At 40.7% G+C, this 23,942-nt stretch overlaps 2 protein-coding genes across 2 annotated transcripts in view; one reads left to right on the top strand and one right to left on the bottom strand.

Annotated features, from left to right (window-relative positions):
• The window catches only part of LOC112433238 (NACHT, LRR and PYD domains-containing protein 12-like), a 428,555-nt gene that overhangs the window by 359,334 nt on the left and 45,279 nt on the right, over nucleotides 1-23,942 (bottom strand). The window lies entirely within an intron of this gene.
• On the top strand, nucleotides 10,935-15,559 carry LOC112433093 (mitogen-activated protein kinase kinase kinase kinase 2). The gene is made up of 7 exons (XM_076877865.1): nucleotides 10,935-10,950; nucleotides 12,123-12,260; nucleotides 12,349-12,420; nucleotides 12,496-12,582; nucleotides 12,665-12,735; nucleotides 12,839-12,894; nucleotides 15,157-15,559. The coding sequence occupies exons 1-7, from the start codon at nucleotides 10,935-10,937 to the stop codon at nucleotides 15,242-15,244; spliced, it is 528 nt and encodes a 175-aa protein (XP_076733980.1). The 3' UTR covers nucleotides 15,245-15,559.

Below are 23,942 nucleotides of genomic sequence, written 5' to 3'. Positions count from 1 at the left end.
GCAGTTTTAAAAAAGATTTTAAGATTAATTTTTTTGCTCCTCTCACTCTAGCAGTTGAGCTGCCTCACTCTAGCCCCAACATTCCGTCCCATACACACCCATTATAAACTCTGAAACGGGTGAAAAAACATCATGAAACTTAAACTGGAACTGAAGAAAAAGTATAATAGATATTGAAAAGATAAATACAAGTTGAATAGTTGAATGTCTTGTCTTCGTTTTAAAGTTTGAATGGTGGCTCTATGTCAATGTATGTGGAAGTAGTAAGAGTTTAAAAATGAGTAAGTTGAATGAGGATTTGAAGGGTCTCCCCATTGAAATACATTATAAATTTTTGTTGAATAAAGTTGAATAAAATTAAAAATATAAATGTTAAAAATATGAAAAATAGAAGCAGTGTTGTCCAAAAGAATAGGAATCTAACGGTGTTTGAATGGTTTTTCTAAGTTGAACGGTTTTGAAGGAGTTAGATGCCAAAAAACGTACGGAATATATAATAATAATAATAAAGATTCGAATAACAATACTGTGAATGCTTTTCAAGCATTCACACTAATAAAGATTCGAATAACAATACTGTGAATGCTTTTCAAGCATTCACACTAATAATAATAATAATAATAAAGATTCGAATAACAATACTGTGAATGCTTTTCAAGCATTCACACTAATAAAGATTAGAAGAACAATACTGTGAATGCTTTTCAAGCATTCACACTAATAAGAAAGATTCGAATAACAATACTGTGAATGCTTTTCAAGCATTCACACTAATAAATAAAATAGAATAAAGATTAGAAGAACAATACTGTGAATGCTTTTCAAGCATTCACACTAATAATATTAGATTGGTTGTAGATCTACTGGATTCTAATCACTTAATTGAAGATGATGGTGTGATTCTTTTTTTAGACTTTTATAAGGCATTTGATACGGTCGAACATCCTTTTATTTTAAAAGCTCTACCCTATTTTGGTTTTGGTAAACAAAACTTCATAGATTTAATTTCTTTATTATACTCTGACTCAATAGTTCTGTTTCTTTACCTTTTGGGACATCTAAACGCTTTAATGTTAGACGAGGAATCGTCAGTTTTTATAGAACATGAATGAAATTTCAATTTTCTCAAAGGCTTCTGGTTTGTACCTGAATATTAGAAAATGCAAATTATTAACTATTCGTGATTGTGACCTAGTAGCTCTCTTAACATAGCTGTTAAAACTGACATTAAATATTTGGGTATTATAATGTCAAAGAACACAAATAATAGAGAAAATCTACATTTTGAGCAAATTACCCAGAAATCAAAAAGATTACAGGCTACAAAGACACCTCTCCATCTTTGGACGTGTCTTGCTTACTAAAACAGAAGGTATCTCTGGATTGATTTATCCATCACAATGTTTATATGTTTCCAATAGTCTAATCAATAATATAAATCAAATTAATTTCAATTACATTTGGAGAAACAAGCAACATTATGTTAGGAAGAATGATATAGTGAAGTCATTTGAAGAAGGAGGTTTGAATGCGATTGATTTTGAAGCAATGATGGTTCCATCAAACTCAAATGGTTGCAATCTTTCATAAATAATTCAAACAGTATTTGGTTTTATTTCCCCAAAGTAATTTTGGAGAAGCTGGGTGGCATTGAATTTCTTATAAAGTGCGACTTTGAAATTTCCAAATTAAATTATCCAATTTTCACAAACAGGTTCTCCAGTACTGGAAAATGATACACAAGCATATTTTTTCTCCACATACAAATTCGATTTGGAACAACAGATGTATACGATAAAAGAAAATCCATCTTTTATAAGGATTGGATGGATCATGGCATTTGGACGGTTTTACACCTTTTAGACAATGACGGAAATGTGTTAACATATAACAAATTCATAGATAATTATGGCATATCATGTACTCAGAGTAAATTCATTAAAGTTGTGAAAGCCATTCCCCCTGCAATGATTCAGATGTCTTCCCCCGACTGAACAACAACCCGTCAACAACATGCTGAGCTGTGACTCTTCTTCCCTCTAAAGTCCTGGTGTTAACACTCACCCTGCATCAGCTTCACCTTTTTAAATTGTTTTTACTTTTCAAACCGACGGATCATTTGAAGCCAACCATCCAAAAACTGCTTCAGCTGTGTTTGATGTTTATGCTACAGCCTGTTTACCAATATAATCAATATCAGATATCAGAGCAACAGAAACCTCGGTGATCAGGACGCTGGGACTGAGAACAGGAAGTGGCTCAAACGTCACAGTTTCATAACGTCACCCTGAACTCCACTCACGGAGTTTCTGTCGCCATTGTAGTTTTTAAAGTCCCGTGATAAAGGCGGGTCTTTCTGTGAATCCGCACGCTCATTGGCTAATAGCTCGAGATTGACACCTCGTTATCCAATGAGCGTGCGGGAACTTCCGACATAAAGTTGTTTCCTTTGAAAAACCAAAGTCTGATTATTTTTGCCTCCACTGACGGAGCCTGTTGTTCCCGCCACAGAGACACAGTAATGTCAGAGCGGTGTTAACACTCACCCTGCCTCAGCACAGCTCTCACTCTCCTCCTGCTCTCTCACACTAAACGGAGGCTCAGCTAAACTCACTTCCTCTCTACTTACAGGAAACCAGCGCTCAGAGGAGCCGACCGGCCTCAAATTTCACCCACAGACACGAACAGCGTGGAATTATTTTATGTCATAAGAAGAAACATATTCATGTTAACACTCACCTGCCTCAGCTCCACCTTCCTCCTCCTGCTTTCACTTTCACTGCTGCTCCCTAAACACAGAGGATGCTGGGACTTGTAGTTGTTTCCTTCCAGTGCGGTCTTCCTCTTTGTTTGTTTGTGTTTGTGTTCAAGTTATTTCGATCATGTAAACATCAACAGAACACGTGAAGCCACACAGAGTTTGTATGTCGAGGTGGGTAGGAGGGTTTGAGGGTTTGGGGAGGGGTCAGAGGGAAGAGGTCTCTCAGTCTTGACAATCCACATTGATGGCATTGCATCTTTCAACGTGTTTGTGGGTCGATTTGGATGCTCCAGGTGTGAGAGCAGCCACTCAGCCTCTACTGCAGATGTGTGTCACAAGTTCATCTAGTAGTAGGCTATGGCACTTGGCCACAGGTGGCAGCAGTGGACTGGCCTCCATGTGAGACTGCTCCAGCTGCTATGTGATAGTCCAGCTGCAAACTGAAGATCATATGCAAGTTTTGGAAATTAAACTGTACAATATAAAGCGCCTTGAGGCGACTGTTGTTGTGATTTGGTGCTATATAAATAAAATTGAATTGAAATTCAGAATATTCTTAACTTAGCTTTAAAACCAACCCAATCTCTCCTCCACACTCACAAACAAAGACAAACCAACTGACACATCTGAGTCCCTCACTTTCTTCAATCCACTCACTCTCACAAGCTCCACTTAGTCACACTGGCTCTGTTTATTACTGATTACTATTGTCTCCCCAGAAACACTTCCGTTTTCTTTTTTCCTATTTGTGTTTTCGTTTTTTGTATTTGTGTTTTCTTTTTTCCTATTTCAGTTGTGTTTTTTGTGCTTTTGCAGCGGTTTTTTTTTTTATTGCTGGTGTTTTCTTAAGTTGCAGTCCGTTTGGCCTCTCAGGGCCACCGTAGATAAAGGCCAAAAATAAATACATAACATCATTTCAATCAGTTTAAAGGTTTATTTGCAAGACACAAAAACAGAAAAAAATAAAAAGTTACAAATATATTGTGCATGAAACAGGAATTCAAACGTGGCTCAGATGTGTGTCACAAGTTCATCTGGCTGTAGGCTATGGCACTTGACCACAGGTGGCGCTAATTGACTTGACTCCATTTGAGTGCACACAAAGTAAACTGCACACTTTAGTTGTGAAGCGAAAACGCTGAAATCGCAGTAATAACACGCACGAGGGGAACGATAACGAAGACCAGATGCTCCTGATCGTTACTCTTGCTGTCCTGTGAAGAGCATCGGCGTGGTGTTAATGGTTTGCTTTTGTTTTGGCGATCGCCCCGTGAATGAGAATATGACCAGGTAAACCCGCGACATTTTTAAATAGTTTGTCGTTCAACAGCAACAAGACTGACGGAGTGTGTTTGAGGAAACCTCACAAATGTCACAGATGAAATATTTGGTGTTTATTTGCTGGTTTGTCGGTAGCAGCTCCTTCAAAGTAAGTCTACCACACATCTGTTTGACCAACGCCAGTTGATTTGGATCACCGGTCCAAACAATTTGAACCATTGTTGTGTTTCCTTTTGTGTTGAGTTTGACTGATATTTGCTGGATAGCAAATGTTTTAAAGCTATGCAACCTTTATCTGCACATAGCAGTTAAACTGTTTAGATCAATCTTTATTGATAATATACATTATTTATTTATGAATTACTGTGTACACAAGAATAAGTTAATGTATTAAGATAAACTGGCTGAAAGTTTTGTATTATTCTTGTGATTTTTTTTATTGGCCCTGTTTATTTACAGGCCAGGTGACCCTTTAGGGGTTTAAAATGCTGAGCCAATGAACGGCTGGGAGCAGGAATCTTTCTTCACTGAAGCTTCCACTTCCACGGGTCTGGTAGGAAGTTGTCCAAGCCAACATAACAAACAGACAAAAAATCCATCTATCAATCACCTGGATCACCTGTTGAGAAAGAAAAAAGAGAAAACAAGCAAACAAAAGAGAGCAATATAATAAACAACATCACCGCGATGATCTATGTGAATATAACTGTAAATACTAAATATTGAATATTATTGTGCAGCACGTAAGATTGACAGCGCACAGTGTGCTTTGAGGTAGCAGCCAAAATGCAAGGCAAGTTTATTTATATCGCACAATTCAACAACAAGGTGATCCCAAGTTCTTTACAGAACATTAAAAAACAAAAACAGATAAAAAGCATGATTTAAACGTGACGTGCCCGTGAGCTCCGCCTGCAGCCAGCTGTGCCAGAGTGACCAAGCCCCAGGCTGAGAGGCCAAAGGCACCGCACCCCCGAAGGAGCCCGAGCGAGCCCCAGGCTCCAGGCCCCGACAAGCAGTACCTGGACGCCCATCCCCAGACACAAAGAACCACCAATGCACCGATGTCTGAAGGCGTCTGCCACTGGCAGGGGGAGTGGTGGGGGGAGATAGGCCTCCATACCTTGGAGGGCCTGAGATGTCCCCAGAGAGGTGGCGTCTGATACCCGACCTGACATATGGACACAGACAAACAGGCACACACAGATACAAACATCCATTCCCACCCTCATGCTCTCATATGCAATTACTCAGCAGCAGGTAAGCGCATAGCCCCTCCTGGTACCCCTCAATGTCTACGTGTATTTAAAATTGAGAGGTGGGCAACGGCGCCAGGGGTGAGGTTGTACACCCTGATGTGATTCTGATCTTGGAAACATTAAAGACATTCATAGCCAGACTGCTGACTTTGTGTTTTTATTCAGTCGCCTAACAGAAGTGCAGTGAGAAACGATTTACCCCATCCTGATTTCTTAGCTATTTGCATATTTGCCACACTTACGTGTTTCAAATTTTTATGATAGATAAAGATGACCAGAGTCAGCATAAAATAAAGCTTTTACATGTATTGCTGGGAGGTCGGCAGCTCCCTCCACTGCTTGGCCCTCTGTGAAAAACAACTGGGATCCAGCTTCCCTGTGATGCTGAATTATATAAGTGGACAAAAATAAATAGATAGAAGGATGGATGATTGTATTTTGTGTACAATCGTTGAAGTGTAAAAAGGGTTGGCCCTCCGTGGTGCCCTAAGCAAAGTTTGATTTTTGGGGCCCTTTAATAGTGCCAATAATAGTGATTAATGATCACCTACTATAAATGTATTTCATTTTCTAATGTTGATGTTGTTGTAATCCACAGTGAAAAATGTCATAAAAACAGATAACAAATTTGCAACTTTCATGAAAAATGTTTTCATTAATATTAAAAAAAAAAAAAAAAACACCTCCCCCTGCTGGCCACACAGAGAAACAATAGATAAAACCTGAGAGCTGCACAGTTGCAGCAGTGTGGTTTACGTCATTCTGTTGTCAGCCTGTTTTACACATCGGTGGTTTCTTATTGACGTGTAAAAAGATCTGAAATCGTAGTAAATTCAGCTGCTATTGTGGGCTGCGGATGATTTACACTTAACATTTTAATAACTGGGTATTGAATGTCATAGGCTCAATGTTCCCTCTAATTTTTCAGGTGTCTGAGCGAACACACAAACTCCCTGAGCGGTTCCTTGGACCACTGTGAGCGACAGCAGACGTGTGCACTGTGGTCACACCGGCATCGAATCCATCCAAGTTTCATGGTTTATTAAAATAATCAAATTACAGCGTTTACATTTATGTTAGACTACTTTTAATGAACTGCTTCAGCCCATTTACAATGAAAATGTAAAAGAAATCTTGTTCATGACCTGTGTAGTATGTTAACACTATTGGAAGTACAAATAACTTGAACTCCAATTTAGAAAACACAACTTTTTTTTTTTTATAAAGCTCTGACTTGTATTATGAGTCCGTGGTCTGGGAGAGAGTCTGTAACTCTCTGTCTCCAAAATACTGTATATAATGACCAAAGCTGGGAAATTAATCAATCAATCAATCTTTATTTATAAAGCACTTTTCATACAAAAAAAGTAGCACAAAGTGCTTTACATGGTTAAAAGCACCCCACCCCGCCCTCCAACTAACCCCCCACACTCTCATTAACATAAACAATCATGAATGCACCCATATCCCCCCCCCCCAGCCAGGCTGAGAGGACCCCCAGAGCCCCAGCAGCCACGGTCGATCACAGCCCCGGTGCAGAGAGCCCCCTCCGAGGAAACACTGGAGATATGTCACAATAGGATATATACAGGGTAAAAAGATGAAGTAAATAAGAACGGGATACAATAGAAATAGTAAGAAGATAAAAAATGAGTAAGAATAAAATCAATAAATATTAGGTAAAACCTAAATTAATAAATAGAATAACAGGATAGAATAAATAAGCATAAAATAAATAAACGTTAGGTGAAAGATAAATTAAAAAGGTGGTCTTGAGCCTGTTCTTAAAAACATGTACGTTCTCTGCGGCCCTGAGCTCCTCCGGCAGGCTGTTCCACAGACGAGGACCATACCACTGAAAAGCTGCCTCTCCGTGAGTATGCGTGCTGTCTTTGGGAACAGTCAAAAGGCCAGTACCAGAGGACCTCAAGGTCCGCGAGGGTTCGTATGGTAAAAGCAGATCTGAGAGATAAGACGGCCCAAATCAAATTCAAATTCAAATTTTATTTTTCACGCACACAGTCATACACAGTACGATATGCAGTGAAATGCTTGGACAACTGCTCGTGACCTAAAGAAAAAAAAAAAAGGAAATAAATAGGAAATAAATAGGAAAAATTAAAAAGGGTAAATTTAACTAGGAGGGAATAAGATATAAATTAAGGTTAAAAATGAAATAACTGTACAACACAAATTAGAATGAAGGGTAAATTTAACTGGGAGAATAAGATAAAATATATAAATTAAAGTTGAAAATAAAATAACTGTACAACAAAATACACAATATAGAACTATATAAGAATGTATGAAGAAATATAAATAAATAAATATATACACAATAACAGCAGCTGTACAAGTATTAACTGGAAATGAAGAATATAGTGACCAGTGTTGTGCAATCCACATTATGTCTTGTGCAGTGCAAATATGCTTAAAGTGATTTAAGTGATGAAGTGAAAACAATGTCCAGAAAGTCCAGTGTGTGTGTAAGAACCATATGTGTGGGTCAGTACTGTGTGGTGGTGTGATTGAGAGACCGTATCGCCTGCGGGAAGAAGCTCCTCCTCAGTCTCTCTGTGTTGGTCTTCAGGGAGCGGAATCGCTTTCCTGACCTCAGCAGAGAGAACAGTCTGTTGTTGGGATGGCTGAGGTCCTTCACGATCTTCCTGGCCTTGGTCCAGCACCGCCTGCTGTAGATTGAGTGCAGGTCAGGGAGCTCGGAGCGGATGGTGCGCTCAGCTGACCGCACAACCCTCTGTAGAGCTCGTCTGTCCTGCATGGTGCTGTTCCCGAACCAGGTTAAGATGTTTCCCGCCAGGATGCTCTCTATGGTGCACGAGTAAAAGTTCCTGAGCACCTTGGAGGGCAGTTGGAATTCTCTCAAGCGTCTGAGGTGGTAGAGACGCTGTCGGGCCTTTTTCACCACGGTGTTGATGTGACAGGACCATGACAGGTCCAGCGTGATGTGAACTCCGAGGTATTTGAAGCTGTCCACTCTCTCCACTGGGCACTCGTTGATGACAGGGGTCTGGTAGTTCCTCTCCTGCTTAGTGCTGAAGTCCACTATCAGCTCCTTTGTCTTACTGACGTTTAGAAGGAGGTTGTTCCTCTGGCACCAGTTCTCCAGATTCCTAATCTCCTTCAGGTAGGCCGTCTCGTTGTTATCAGAGATCAGGCCCGCCACGACGGTGTCGTCAGCAAACTTGATGATGGTGGTGGAGCTGGTAGTGGCCACGCAGTCATATGTGTACAGAGAGTACAGCAGGGGGCTCAGAACACACCCCTGGGGGGCTCCAGTGCTGAGAGTGGTGGAGGCTGAGACATGTCCGCCCATCCTTACTGCCTGTGGTCTGCCAGTTAGGAAGTTGGAGATCCACTGACACATAGATGAGCTGAGTCCCAGATGCTCCAGCTTGGTGGTGAGTGTGGAGGGAATTATGGTATTAAATGCAGAGCTGTAGTCTATGAAGAGCATTTTAACATAATTCCCCCTTCTAGTGTCCAAGTGAGTGAGTGATGTGTGGAGGAGATGAGAGATGGCATCGTCTGTGGAACGATTTGGACGGTAAGCGAACTGTAGTGGGTCCAGTGTGTCTGGTAGTGAAGAAATGATGAAGTCTCTGACCAGGCGTTCAAAGCACTTCATCACTACTGAGGTGAGGGCTACAGGGCGATAGTCATTGAGAGAAGCAGACCATTAAGACATTTAAAAACCAATAAAAGAACTTTAAAATCGATCCTGAAATACACGGGGAGCCAATGCAGCGATTCTAAAACCGGTGTACTGTGGGCCCACCCTCTGGTCTTCGTCAGCACACGAGCTGCAGTTTTGTAAAAGTTGTAAGGGTGATATATTCTTTTTGGGGAGACCAGAGAGCAGGGCGTTACAGCAATCAATGCGACTGGTAATAAAAGCATGCATCAACATATATAGCTGAATTTTTTTAATATTTTGTACACAATAACAGAATAATTTCAGAAAAACACAAAATGACTGGTGTCAATATTATTTGCCCCACAAAAAAGGTCGAATATAAAACAATATTGCAAATATTGCACAGTTGAAAAAAAAAAAAGCACTACAGCTCAGTTGTTCCCGCCATCCTTTGTCCTCCTGTTTCCCCTCCCTCTCCCCTCCAACGACGAGTTTGATGGTGTTACGGATTCAAATATTGGGGATGGATACAAGAGGAAAAACCACAATAACAACACTGGTCCGACCGGGTTGAGTCAAACGATGATTTTAATGATCACACGCGTGGGAGATGGACACCGTACGCAGACAGCATCAGATCTCAAAATGGTGGAGCATTGCTCAAACTCTTATAGCCTCTGGTGCCTCCACCTTATCATAAAAGCCTAAACATTCACATGCTTTCTCTCACACAGCGCCTAAGCTACGACCTTGGCTCCCTGTTTATCTGCTCCTGCTGAGATGGGGCAGAAAACTCCAGCATGTTCTGTTCTCTTCTAATCAGACAAATAAGGCGATGACTTTCTGCGAACAGTATTTCTTATAACTCAGCAGTATAATGCATCATGAAACAATATCATTCATTCACAATAAATCAGCAGTCTAATGTAATGCAAATCAGTTTAACAAATGCAATAGTTATCACCTTCTTCTAATTCAGGAGAATAATGCAAACTAAAACTACATAATAATTCACAATCTTCAATTAGGGGTCTAACGTGGCATAAAATAATATTATAATACCACATTGGCAAACTTCTCCCAATGTTTCCACTGAAGGGGTTGAAAGTTAAAAAGCGCCGAAGGTTAAGTTAGGTTTGGAGTAAATCATGGATGTGCGCACGTGTTTGTGTGCAGCTTGTAGTGCAAACGTGCGTGCAGAATTCATGCAGACATGTGTAACTGGTCGTTTTGAGGTAGAAAAGAGTGATGCGCGGTCAAGCTGGTAGTTGAAAGTGTCAGTCAGAGTAGAAGAGCATTGTGTAAAAATGCAAGTAATAACAAAAAAGTGCAAGTCATTAATCGCATCACCCTGAAAAACCTGAGTAAGGAGTGCAGCTCCTGATGAAAGGAGGAGCACTGAAAACCAGGAAATGATGTTTCTGGAACAGTCTGATGACTGAAGCTGGATGTTTGAAGTCTCAGTGAACTGCTTGTCTTTTCCCCACAGCTCCTCCCTCAGCGATGTATATGGCTATATGTTCTGAACAATGTGCTGATGTCCGTATCAGGTAACAAACAGCGTGACACAAATGGAGAACATTGTGTCCACTCGATAATATGCTGCTCTAAAAAGGCTCCATCCTGCAGGCAAGTCGGCCCAGCTTTACTCGCACAGCCTGCCAGCTCTGTTTGAACAGAAAGGACATCTGCACAAGAAACACAGCAGCCTGTCGCTCAGCACCAACCGCCTCACTGAGCGGATCAGTCTCAGGTACGACACGCCATCACAGATGCAGGGAAACAGGAGCTGTAGGTGCAGCAGTGTTAATAATGTCATGTATGATGCTACCACTTGATTTTGAGGAAGGAGGATACTGTAAACCCAATTTTGTCTGCTTGTTCTGACCTGGATATTCTCTGTTGGCCACAGAAAGTTTACCATATCTGTAAAGATTCCTGACACTAAAGGTTGTAGGAGGTGCAGTGTAGGTAAGCAATGCCGAGTTACTCTGGTCAGTCTGTTTGTTCACGGAGAACAACTGCAGACACTTAGTCCTGCTCTCTCTGTTTCAGCAAGAAACCCATACACAGATAGTACATATCTGTGCGGGGCTGTCCCATCTGGCCTGGTTTTACTCTTGTGGTATGAGCCTCTTCAAAAGTTCATGCATCTAAAGGTTTGTACAGATATGTCGAACTTGCCACCTGAATAAATGCCTTCCTTTCTAACTCTAACCCTATTTCCACAATGCAAACCAGTCATTAGACCTGAATTACATAAAAGTAGACAGACAGCATATCAAAATCTGAAGCTGAAGAATGTAATTGATTTTTTTTAATAACATATGCATACTTTTTATTCAAGCCCAACAAGATTTTAGAGACTAAATAAAAGAAACGTTGTATAAACGCCGTCCAAAAACACCAACAGCACCTTCTCTGGGTCCAAGCTCGTGTAACTGAATGGTTACCATGTGTTTTCTGTGCTACAGGAACAGTGTTATCAGCACACAGTTCAACGCCAGCATGCACCATTAGATCACATAGCACAGATAATTGACAGTTTTTTTGTGAATGTCTCGCACATTTCATAACGATAATGTATGTACTGTGAGAACAGAGCTCTGTGTTAAGCCTGTCTGCAGTCCTAACACAGTGCTGCTTGGAGAAACACGCCTGTGCCACAACATTATGGAAAAGTGGCATCAGTCCAAAGACGTGCAGTTAGGGGATGGATGGATGGATGGATGGATGGATGGATGGATGGACGGGTGGATGGATGGATGGACGGCTGGATGGATGGATGGGTGGATGGATGGATGGATGGATGGATGGAGGGATGGGTGGGTGGGTGGATGGATGGATGGACGGATGGGTGGACGGGTGGATGGATGGATGGACGGGTGGATGGATGGATGGATGGATGGATGGATGGATGGATGGATGGATGGATGGATGTTTGGACGAACAGATGGACGGGTGGATGGATGGATGGATGGATGGATGGATGGATGGATGGCATCGGTTTATCTTTAATCTCAAGATTTAATAATCATACAAGAATTCTGTTGTGCTGTTTTTGACGGTTGTATGAACAGGTTCAGCTCAGGTTTAACAAGCATCACTTAACCATCCATGAGAATTTATTTAGTTTTTTTTGTTTTCCTTGGTGACTGTTTCACAGCAACTCGCCATCAGACTCCCAGATTCTCTTCTCAGCTGTGTGTTGGAGTGAGAGACTGTAGTAATGATAAACCACCAACCGGCCAACAGCTCAGGTTTGATATTATAGAGCTGAACGGCGCTCCTGTTCCAGTGCCAGGTAGGACCGTTTCTGCGTGTCTCTGCTGACTTCCTGAAGCTTCAAGCTTCAACTTGTTGCAACAAGCTTCCTTCTTTCCGTGCATCAGGAGATAGTGGAGCACTCAGGGCCGTGCAGGTAACCCAGCTGGACCGAGACACTGTTCTCATCACCTTGGAAAGTAAGTCCCCTCGCATATTGTGAATCCTTCAAATGTCTTTCATGCTCATTCTCAATCTGTGTACTGTTTGGACAGGAACTGTAAAGATCGTGAACCTGCAAGGACTTCCATCCAGACAGCTGGCTGCAGAAATAGTCTTTGACTTCCCCATTGAAACACTAGGTAGAAATGATGATGTGACAAACAAAGTGAATGAGAGCTGATGTGTGTCCTGAAAGCTGAGTGACACCTCCTGTTCTGTCAGTCTGCTTGCAGGATAGTGTGCTGGCGTTCTGGAAGCATGGCCTCAAAGGGAGGAGTTTCCATTCAGATGAGGTGATGAACTAGTAAATTCATCCAACGTTGGCTGAGCTCGTATCATGTGCTTATCATATTAGTTCTAAGTCATTACACATGTGAATTTTCACTTTATGTGCAGGTAACACAAGAAATTACAGATGAGAGTCGTGTGTTCAGAGTTCTGGGAACAAACAGGTATGTTAACTGTATGCTGACAAGAGCTATCAATCACTGTGAGAAACTAGTAATCCTAGTACATCAGAAGTAATCAGGATAGTATTTTTCTTGATACTATTGTTAATAGACCTGGAAGTGATTTTCAGAGTAGCATGTGGAAGTAGCATGAATACTGCTAGCATTAATGGTAGCATTAAAGCAGGAGTCACACTAGAGTGTTTGTTCTGTTGGTTACTCAGATCCAAGGATTTAGGAAATGCAGCCTATGTGTTTGCATGCAGCCCTCCAAAGAAAAACAGCCATTAAAGTTACCAACTACCGTCTACCTGACACTTTGTACAGAAAACTACTTTCCTTAGTGCTAATTTTCTTTATGCTAGTACCAAATCACAACAATAGTCACTTCAAGACACTGTATATTGTAAGGTAAAGGCCCTGCAATTATGGTGCACAAAGGTGAAAAACTCCCTTTTAGCAGGTGAAAACCTGAACCAGGCTGGGGGAGGGGCGGGCATCTGCTGCGATTGGTTGGGGGGGTGAGAGGAGGAAGACGGGACAAAGACAATCTGGGGAAGAGAGCCAGAGAATATTCTCAACTAATGATTGAATGCAGAGAGGTGTTTAAATAGATAGTGAGTGAAAAGGGCGACTGAAGAAGAAACACTTGGTGCATCACGGGAACCCACCAGCAGCCTAGACTTAGGCTAACTAAGGGAGGATTCAGGGAAGAAAGGAAAGTTTGAAGCCTAATGTTAAAAGTAGAGAGGGTGTCTGTCTCCCAAACCCAAACTGGAAGCTGGTTCCACAGAAGTGGTGGCTGTAGTTCAGGTGGGGGAGCAGGTCACCTACTCCCCGTCTACATGCCAGATATCCTGCATGAAAGTTGCTCTTCGGTGCATCCGTCAGAGTATGAATGGGTGTGAACGGGTGAATGAGGCAAGCTTTGAGTGCTCAGAGTAGAAAACCACTATATAAGAACCGGTCCATTTACCATTTACCAAGAGGGGCCTGGAAACCGAAGGGTCTGGCTCCCATTTTACTTTTAAATACTTGGAACGAAGTGCTCTAATGGGGTGATATGGTACTATAAGGTCATTAAGATAAGACAGGGGCTGATTATTCAAAACCTTTTATGTGAGGATTTTGAATCTTTTATTCTGGATAAAACAGGGAGCCAATAAATGTTCTGTTTCTAGTCCCTGTCAGGACTCTCGCTGCAGCATGTTGCTCAGAGCAGTCTGGAATTGATTTTTGACTAAATAATTAAAACTAATAATAATATATTACTATATTATATTACTAACAAATCCAGGACACCCCTGTTGATCCAGCAGCTCTTAATGAAGTTTGAAATAAGAATCGTGGTGAGTTCATTAGAAACATTTCACTTTTCTTTTTTAAATCAGTCATTACTGGAATCATCTGAAGTGCAAAAACAGTGGGATTATATATGAGAAGGACGGACTCAAAGACTGTCGTGTATCACATATGTATTACATCGATGTCCAAAATCAATGCATCATTAATGAAACTGAAACAAAAGTACTGAATTTCATGTGGAAGACCAAACCTCAGCATTCAGGAAAGTCTTATACAGGAGCAAAGATAATGGACGTTACCCGGAGTTTTCCACTGTGAAACCAGGAATAACAGCTTAAAAATGTTTCTGTGATCTAAATCATTGTCAGCCTGGCAGGCAAATAGCGTGGACACCAAAGTTTGTGAACGTGATAACCTGAGAACAAAGACATGTAGGATTTTAAATCGGTACCATAGGTGTGTCTACTGGGAGGCTGAGGCTTAGCGCTGGTGGCTGCCAGTACTAAGTATTATTATACAACCCTTATTTTAGTGGATCTTATCTTCTTTCCTTGTGTTTCAGTTAGTTTTTACTCAAACTGGGTGTAGAAGGAATCCCTGCAAAGGTTTCTTTTTCTTCTGTGTTATGTTTTATGTATTTCTCAGCTCTTTGCTTCCTTTTTTCTACTTTAAACTTGTTTGTATGCTGTTGTGTAAATGTTCACACTTATCATAAAGTTTAAAAAAGTAGTAGGCGTGGTGATGAGCAGGAACAGGAGTAAAACTCCAGTAAGTGTACCAGTACTGTACCAGTGTGTAGCATTAAAGTCAAACTACAGTGGTTGTAGTATCAGTAGAGTAGTGTTAGTACTAGAGGTGGGAGGAGTAGAAGCAGGTGGAGGCACTGGCTTTAGGTTAGTACTGCCTTTCTCTGGCTCTCCTTTACAACTCATCTCCTTCTCATTTGCTGACAATGTGCAGAGACATCATCCTTCAGAGCACACCGACTGATGACCCGTCAGCACTGAGCAGCCTGTACATCCTGACAGGACACGAAAGCAGCTACTGAGAGAGGACACGGGGCTCATTCGACGGTGTTACCAAAGAAAAGCACAGCCTGTCTGTAACTGTGGGGTGGAAACGATGCTCTGTTTCACTGAGGCTGTGCCAGGAAACGGTTCAATGCTGGGAATGACAAATGTTAGGAAGGTATCCTGCTGACTGTCCAGCCTTCACCTGTACACAAGACACCTGTCAAGGTCCTCGCTGGGGTTATAGTTGATAAAGCTTTCTAGCTTTTCTTGTCTATTCAGCTTACCTGCTTAAATCAGACCTTTCTGTTAAAGCTAATGCAGACTCCACTGATCCGCCCGCTCAGTGTGGACAGGAGAATAACCTGAACATGGCCTCTGGGACATCATCGTACTGATGTTATGAAGCGCTCAGTCAGGTTTTCTTCTTGATCAGACTGAGGGGCAGACTGAGTGTGTTTTGGTGCCTCAACATTCAGTCATATTCTGTAAAGCCATTTTCTGTCTGCATGCTGCACATAACCTCTTTGGACCAGAGTGCTGTGACACCTACACCTTACACCTGCAGGAGCTGCTCGGCCATAGAAAGCTGCTCTGTGAAGTGCACGGCTTTTTTGCCAGTGTTGATTTTATGGGTTTAATGTAATAACTAATTTTTCACATCATCGTCTGAGTCGTAATCCCAACGAGGAAACCTGGAATGTAAAACTTGATGGACGCTCCAGCTGAAGAGTGAAGTGTCAGACTTTTAATGGATCTTTCAAGCATTAGCGTACTTACAATGGCAGAAACAGTGCCACGTCTAAAGCATAGGAGCCATCTTCATCTCATGCTTCCCATTTCATGCAAGTTTTTTCTCATCCTCAGATGGACAGAATTTGGTTTGCTGACTTCATTCAGTCACACCATACTAGAGCATAAAAAGTGGAAATAAACTGGTCAGTAAGAAAGTGTGATGCTTGAAAGTATAGCGTAAGGACAGCAGCAGCACTGCATTTACAGCTGATATGATGACTTCAGCATCTTTAAAGAACTGTGAAGGAATTATCAGTGCTAACACAACCTTAAGCACGTGATGTGACCGCATACACTGCTTACACTTTCAGTATCCTTACTTAAAGAGAACATCTCAGAAAAAAGTACAGTTAGCAAGAAGCTTTGAGAACAAGGCGGTGTTATTGTATGCTAACCACCGTGGTGGTGTAGCTTGTCCTGATAAAAAGTGAATGTGGTCACATTATACTTGTTAACTAAAATGAAAAAATAAAATAATTCCACTACATGGGTAAAGATATTTATGATATTTATGGAAAGGGTACTATAAAAGTAACACTGGCCTTTCCATGAGAGAAACTTGAAGTACAGTATGCATGTTGAGATTAATGTTTGTTTAATATGTTTTTGCTACTATGTGAAGATGTGATGTTATTAACAACACAGAATAGACAGAAATAAAGATTTTCATATCTCTTGGAGTTTTATGAAGAGTTTGTTGGGTTGTTCTTCTTTGAATGTGTGGATCGATGCTTCTGCGATTTATATCTTAATCCTTCAATTTGTAAAAAACATTTTGAATTCCGTTTGAGAAGATAAATGAAGGTTCTTGCGTTCAAGTGGAGGCTCTAGCAGACTGAGAAAGTAACTGCATAACTGGTCAAAGGAGCTTGTAAAGAAAAGCGTCTGGACTTCTTTAAGTTACTTGAAGACGTTTCACCTCTCATCCGAGAAGCTTCTTCAGTTCTAAGGTCAAATGGTGGAGAGTCCCAGATAACTGCATAACTGTGTTATTCCTGCACACATAGCAGCAAGTAAGTGAAGGCAGTGATGAGGGCTGATGAGTTCTCAGATCACTCAGTCAGTCTCTGAGCGTCACCTTTATTGTGATCGCGCACTTTAAGCTTTCATGCCTGTATTTTTGCACAATTGTGATAATACTGTATTGAAAGAAATCTGTGCACAGACGAACATGGGGTGGCTTTGCTCAGGTAGTAGAGGAAGGTGCTTCAATCCCCGTCTGCATGCCAAATATCCCTGGGCAAGATACCAACCCAGAGTTGCTCTCCGAATGTGTGTGAACATTACACAGAAAGTGCTTACAGAGAAAAGTGCTTGCGTACACCTGAATGAGGCAAGTTCTTTAAAGTGCTTTGAGTACTATATAAGAACCAGTCCATTTACATCGCCAAAGCACTCAATACTCTCTTTACGAAGTTCTCTGTAGTTTGTTTCTCCAGCACCATATTTGACCGCGGTCAAGTGAGCCCTCACTTACGACGACACAGTCAAGCTAGCCGCACCTAAAATGTTGTTGCACTATTCTTATGCATATTACGGTACGGGTGCCGACTGGCTTAGAAATGCAGTCTTTTGTGTCCTGACCAGAGATGGGCAGTAACGCGTTACTTGTAATCCGATTACTTTTTTCAAGTAACAAGTAAAGTAAGGGATTACTATTGCAAAAACGATAATTAGATTACCGTTACTTTCCCGTAGGAACGCTGCGTTACTAAAACAGTGATTTTTTTGCGAGAATGTCTCATGACGGTGACGTAAGCAAGTGCAACGTCCGTGACAACAGCTGTGTGCAGATCAACAATGGATAATATATCGAGTGCGGGAGAGAGTATGAGCGTGCAGCATTTAAAGCGTGGAAGTACTGACCTTACTTTGAGTTTGATTCCATAAAAAGTGACAAAAACATTAGTGTCCGTTGTGCGTGGGAAGAAAACTTCTTTTTACGGCGAAAAAACCCCTAAACTTCCAAGCAAGCACCGAGTGCGCTACGACGTAATGGGAAAGTCACAGAGAAACTCGCGGATTCTTCAACTGACCGCGGCACACCTGCACCAGGGTAAACCTCCGCCTACCCTACTCCTGCTTTACAGGTGAAAATAGAGCCAAAGGACCGCTAGTCTTTGATTTTATTTATTTTCTGCTGTGTTTTACTTGCATCTATTTGAAAGAGTGAGTGTAAACACAAAAAAGATTTTATTTTATGTGCTGGAATGGGCAGAAAATAAGTTTAAATATTAAACAAATTTCTTCCAGTCAGAGAATGTTGCATATAATTCAATTTTTGCTTGATGCATAAAGTTAAAAGATTAAAACTAATTAAACAAGTTTTAAAAAGAGAGACTTTTCCATTTGATTACATTTTATATGATGAATTATGCAGAAAAAGTAGAATTGGGCTGAAAGATCTATCGCTTTATCACCTATTCAGGTTGTAAATCGTGTTTTTAAAAAGTAACTAAGTAATTAATTACTTTTGAAAATAAGTAATCAGTAAAGTAACAGGATTACTTTTTGGGGGAAGTAATCAGTAATTAGTTACTGATTACTTTTTTCAAGTAACTTGACCAACTCTGGTCCTGACACTATTGTACTTCACAATCCACTCCCAGTTTTGGTTCATCTCCACTTTTCCACTTTTTCCACTCCACCCTGTGATCCACAGCCCAAATTACTGTACGATTCAGAGAAAATTAACAGTAAAATTTACCCAATTTACTGTACTGTACTCTATATTTTCTCATATTTGAGCTCAGATTACAGGAAAACTGTAAGAGGTGACACTGATATCTCACTAGATTCTGACTCTGGGTGACCCCCACACACCCAAGATTACTGTACGGTTTCTGAGATTGCTTTGTTAACCCTCTCAAGGCAGGCATTGCAGATATGCAACAGTTAAAAGCTAACAACCTGATCACCCCACATACATATTTCATGAGTTTTTTACTCAGAAGTACCACTGCAGGTATTCTTTTGTGCATTAGCAACAAAAACTTAATTTGAGCCTGAGAGGGTTAAGCATGAGTATGACAAAGGCTAAGAAAATATACTGCCTACAATAATATCAAATTTAAACAACAAATTACAAAATTGCCACACCTGCTGTTATTGCCAGGTGTTCGATAGAGCATTATTTAGTCATAAAAAATACATATCACTGAAATATCATCAGTAAAAGAAACACTCTCACTATGTAAGACATGTTAGCAAATTCAGTTAATAAATAATGTATCAAATCTATACAGATGTTTGAAGGTATATTGCAAAGCATGTTTGTTTCTTATGGCTTACAAATGTGTTTGCCTTTAACATAATTTACATTTTATTTATACAGTTTCACAGACGAAACAAAATAGGTTTCCTGAACTGTTCTTCGTGGCCTAATTTTGAATCCTTCTGAGGGGGATGCATTATCCATGAAGGTGGGCAATTTGTTCGTCGATCTCTGACCCTCGCTGACTCTGACGCCTCCTAATTCTGCTTCCAGCCTCGCTGATTAATTTGTTGTCACTGATGCTGTCACCAGTTGTACACAACATCTGTTTGTCCACCAGTCTAATCTGTAATTCAGGTGAACCCAGAATTACCTGCATCTTTGTAATGTTTCAGAAAATATACACTATATGTTGATGGGCTTTGTCCCACTTTTCTTTCCTTTATAAGTAAGAATCTCTGTGGTTTTAATGACAATTCATATACAGATTGTGGAGGACATTTTATTCAACACTCAAAAAAGTTCCTCACCAGCAGACTGTAGTACAATTTCAGCCCACAGTTAATAAACCCATCCAATGCAGCGTTATCAGAGAAATTATGCAAGTGTTATGTTTGTATGTACTGGTAATCTATTTATCATTTATCATGATTCCTGCTCTGATGATTACTTTCTTCTCCTTCTGTAATTTTAACAGATAAAGGATGTTGAACATTAAGCTCCAAACAGGATGAATGAGGAAGACCACAGAGGAGAATCGTGGATGTAGTGAAAGAATATATGCAGATGGGTTTTTTCATGGTGGAGGAGCAACTTCTGATACCATCTTAAAGAAAAAACACATAAAATTGAAGAGTAAAAATAATGACAACAATATGTCTAAATTTTTTATTAATTCTTTAGAGCAAATGCAGTCTTGTCATGGTCAGAGTTGCCCACTCATATTTAACTAATTCAAATACAATTACTCCATTTAAATGCTTATGTTCTAATAAAAGGCATCGTTTAATACTTCTGCCATGACAACCCAAATAAATCAATGAGAGGGAAACGGGAAGATTAGTCATCAGGCAAGGTTTACTGTTCATTTACCATGCCTTGATAACAGTAAGCTTAACAAAAGAAAAATGTTGGCGACAAGAAAAGGTGTTCTGTCAAAACATCCTACCGTAGCGTAAATTTATAGTCTTGTCTATCAATCCGTGCTAACTTATCAGAATATGCTACCTTACGTGGTTAATGGCTCCGTTGTATAGGTAGCGTGTTCAGATGACCCAATCACACTATTAAAACATGCTTCCTGCTGGGATTTATATAGGTAGCGTGTTCAGATGGTCCAATCACACGATTAAAACATGCTTCCTGCTTGGATTTATATAGGTAGCATGTTCAGATGACCCAATCACACTATTAAAACATGCTTCCTGCTGGGATTTATATAGGTAGCGTGTTCAGATGACCCAATCACACTATTAAAACATGCTTCCTGCTGGGATTTATATAGGTAGCATGTTCAGATGGCCCAATCACACTATTAAAACATGCTTCCTGCTGGGATTTATATAGGTAGCATGTTCAGATGACCCAATCACACTATTAAAACATGCTTCCTGCTGGGATTTATATAGGTAGCATGTTCAGATGGCCCAATCACACTATTAAAACATGCTTCCTGCTGGGATTTATATAGGTAGCATGTTCAGATGACCCAATCACACTATTAAAACATGCTTCCTGCTTGGATTTATATAGGTAGCGTGTTCAGATGACCCAATCACACTATTAAAACATGCTTCCTGCTGGGATTTATATAGGTAGCGTGTTCAGATGGCCCAATCACACTATTAAAACATGCTTCCTGCTGGGATTTATATAGGTAGTGTGTTCAGATGACCCAATCACACTATTAAAACATGCTTCCTGCTGGGATTTATATAGGTAGCGTGTTCAGATGACCCAATCACACTATTAAAACATGCTTCCTGCTGGGATTTATATAGGTAGGGTGTTCAGATGGCCAAATCACACTATTAAAACATGCTTCCTGCTGGGATTTATATAGGTAGGGTGTTCAGATGACCCAATCACACTATTAAAACATGCTTCCTGCTGGGATTTATATAGGTAGCATGTTCAGATGACCCAATCACACTATTAAAACATGCTTCCTGCTTGGATTTATATAGGTAGGGTGTTCAGATGACCCAATCACACTATTAAAACATGCTTCCTGCTGGGATTTATATAGGTAGCATGTTCAGATGGCCCAATCACACTATTAAAACATGCTTCCTGCTTGGATTTATATAGGTAGGGTGTTCAGATGACCCAATCACACTATTAAAACATGCTTCCTGCTGGGATTTATATAGGTAGCATGTTCAGATGGCCCAATCACACTATTAAAACATGCTTCCTGCTTGGATTTATATAGGTAGGGTGTTCAGATGGCCCAATCACACTATTAAAACATGCTTCCTGCTTGGATTTATATAGGTAGGGTGTTCAGATGACCCAATCACACTATTAAAACATGCTTCCTGCTGGGATTTATATAGGTAGCATGTTCAGATGGCCAAATCACACTATTAAAACATGCTTCCTGCTTGGATTTATATAGGTAGGGTGTTCAGATGGCCCAATCACACTATTAAAACATGCTTCCTGCTGGGATTTATATAGGTAGCATGTTCAGATGGCCAAATCACACTATTAAAACATGCTTCCTGCTTGGATTTATATAGGTAGGGTGTTCAGATGGCCAAATCACACTATTAAAACATGCTTCCTGCTGGGATTTATATAGGTAGCGTGTTCAGATGACCCAATCACACTATTAAAACATGCTTCCTGCTGGGATTTATATAGGTAGCGTGTTCAGATGGCCAAATCACACTATTAAAACATGCTTCCTGCTTGGATTTATATAGGTAGGGTGTTCAGATGGCCCAATCACACTATTAAAACATGCTTCCTGCTGGGATTTATATAGGTAGCATGTTCAGATGACCCAATCACACTATTAAAACATGCTTCCTGCTTGGATTTATATAGGTAGGGTGTTCAGATGGCCCAATCACACTATTAAAACATGCTTCCTGCTGGGATTTATATAGGTAGCATGTTCAGATGACCCAATCACACTATTAAAACATGCTTCCTGCTTGGATTTATATAGGTAGGGTGTTCAGATGGCCAAATCACACTATTAAAACATGCTTCCTGCTGGGATTTATATAGGTAGCGTGTTCAGATGACCCAATCACACTATTAAAACATGCTTCCTGCTGGGATTTATATAGGTAGCGTGTTCAGATGGCCAAATCACACTATTAAAACATGCTTCCTGCTTGGATTTATATAGGTAGGGTGTTCAGATGGCCCAATCACACTATTAAAACATGCTTCCTGCTGGGATTTATATAGGTAGCGTGTTCAGATGACCCAATCACACTATTAAAACATGCTTCCTGCTTGGATTTATATAGGTAGGGTGTTCAGATGGCCCAATCACACTATTAAAACATGCTTCCTGCTGGGATTTATATAGGTAGCGTGTTCAGATGACCCAATCACACTATTAAAACATGCTTCCTGCTGGGATTTATATAGGTAGCGTGTTCAGATGGCCAAATCACACTATTAAAACATGCTTCCTGCTGGGATTTATATAGGTAGCGTGTTCAGATGACCCAATCACACTATTAAAACATGCTTCCTGCTGGGATTTATATAGGTAGCGTGTTCAGATGACCCAATCACACTATTAAAACATGCTTCCTGCTGGGATTTATATAGGTAGCGTGTTCAGATGACCCAATCACACTATTAAAACATGCTTCCTGCTGGGATTTATATAGGTAGCGTGTTCAGATGGCCAAATCACACTATTAAAACATGCTTCCTGCTGGGATTTATATAGGTAGCATGTTCAGATGGCCAAATCACACTATACATAACATAAGTGGTGGCTCGTCCGGGATCTTTGGACATTTTAGTGGAGACTTGTCAGTTTGTTTTGCTTTTAAGTGGGTGAGTGATGGTGTTCAGTGTAATTGAGCAAACTCCCTTTAGTGTGTTTCAGCTGGGTGACTGTGCTGCCCTTCCATCGAAGCACTTGTTTGTTGTTTTGCTTTATTGTTTTAGTTTGTGTTTGGTGGCTATCCTGGGTGGGGGTACGCTTCAGAGTTTGGTAGGAGACTATATCTCTGGTCTGCTGCCTGCTCTCGAGTTCGCGTTTAAAGTTGCCTCGAGCCTGGTACACCACTGAAGACTAGGGTAGGGAAAGTAAGGGATTTGTTGTTTTTAGTGTACTTTTGGTTTTTGTGTTGTAGCAGGTCAGGTAATCATTTTGGGTTTGATTGTTGTGCTCTTTTGTGTTGGGTCCTAGAGGAACCCTTTTAAGGGAGGAGGTGTTACGTCCCTCTGCAGCTTCTAATCGTCTCAGTGTTTTCAGCTGGTGCTAATTGGCCACACCTAGTCAGGTGTGGATAAAAGCATACCTGAGGCAAGCTTCCCGGCAGTGCACTAGTCTTTGCTTTGGTGGCACCAGCCATTTTAGCCAACCTGGTTTTCCATTTTAGGATGAAACCTCTTCTCACCCACACTCTGCTATTCATCTCTGTTTTTATGTTGCGGCTTTTGAGCCGGGTCGTAACACTGAAGATTACAAAGATCAACATTAAGACCAGTCTGTGCATTCAAAGCAGTGACAGAAAAGAGTGTGG

The sequence above is a fragment of the Maylandia zebra genome, linkage group LG3 (assembly GCF_041146795.1).
Source record: "Maylandia zebra isolate NMK-2024a linkage group LG3, Mzebra_GT3a, whole genome shotgun sequence".
Classification (NCBI taxonomy): domain Eukaryota; kingdom Metazoa; phylum Chordata; class Actinopteri; order Cichliformes; family Cichlidae; genus Maylandia; species Maylandia zebra.
The sequence above is the reverse complement of the archived record's forward strand: the minus strand, read 5'-3'. Positions and strand labels throughout refer to the sequence as shown.

Bases quoted from the DNA above. Each gene is read 5' to 3' on its own strand.
- LOC112433093 (XM_076877865.1), top strand. The intron at 12,421-12,495 runs GTAAGTCCCCTC...CTGTTTGGACAG, and splicing joins TGTTCTCATCACCTTGGAAA to GAACTGTAAAGATCGTGAAC. The intron at 12,736-12,838 runs GTGATGAACTAG...CTTTATGTGCAG, and splicing joins GGAGTTTCCATTCAGATGAG to GTAACACAAGAAATTACAGA.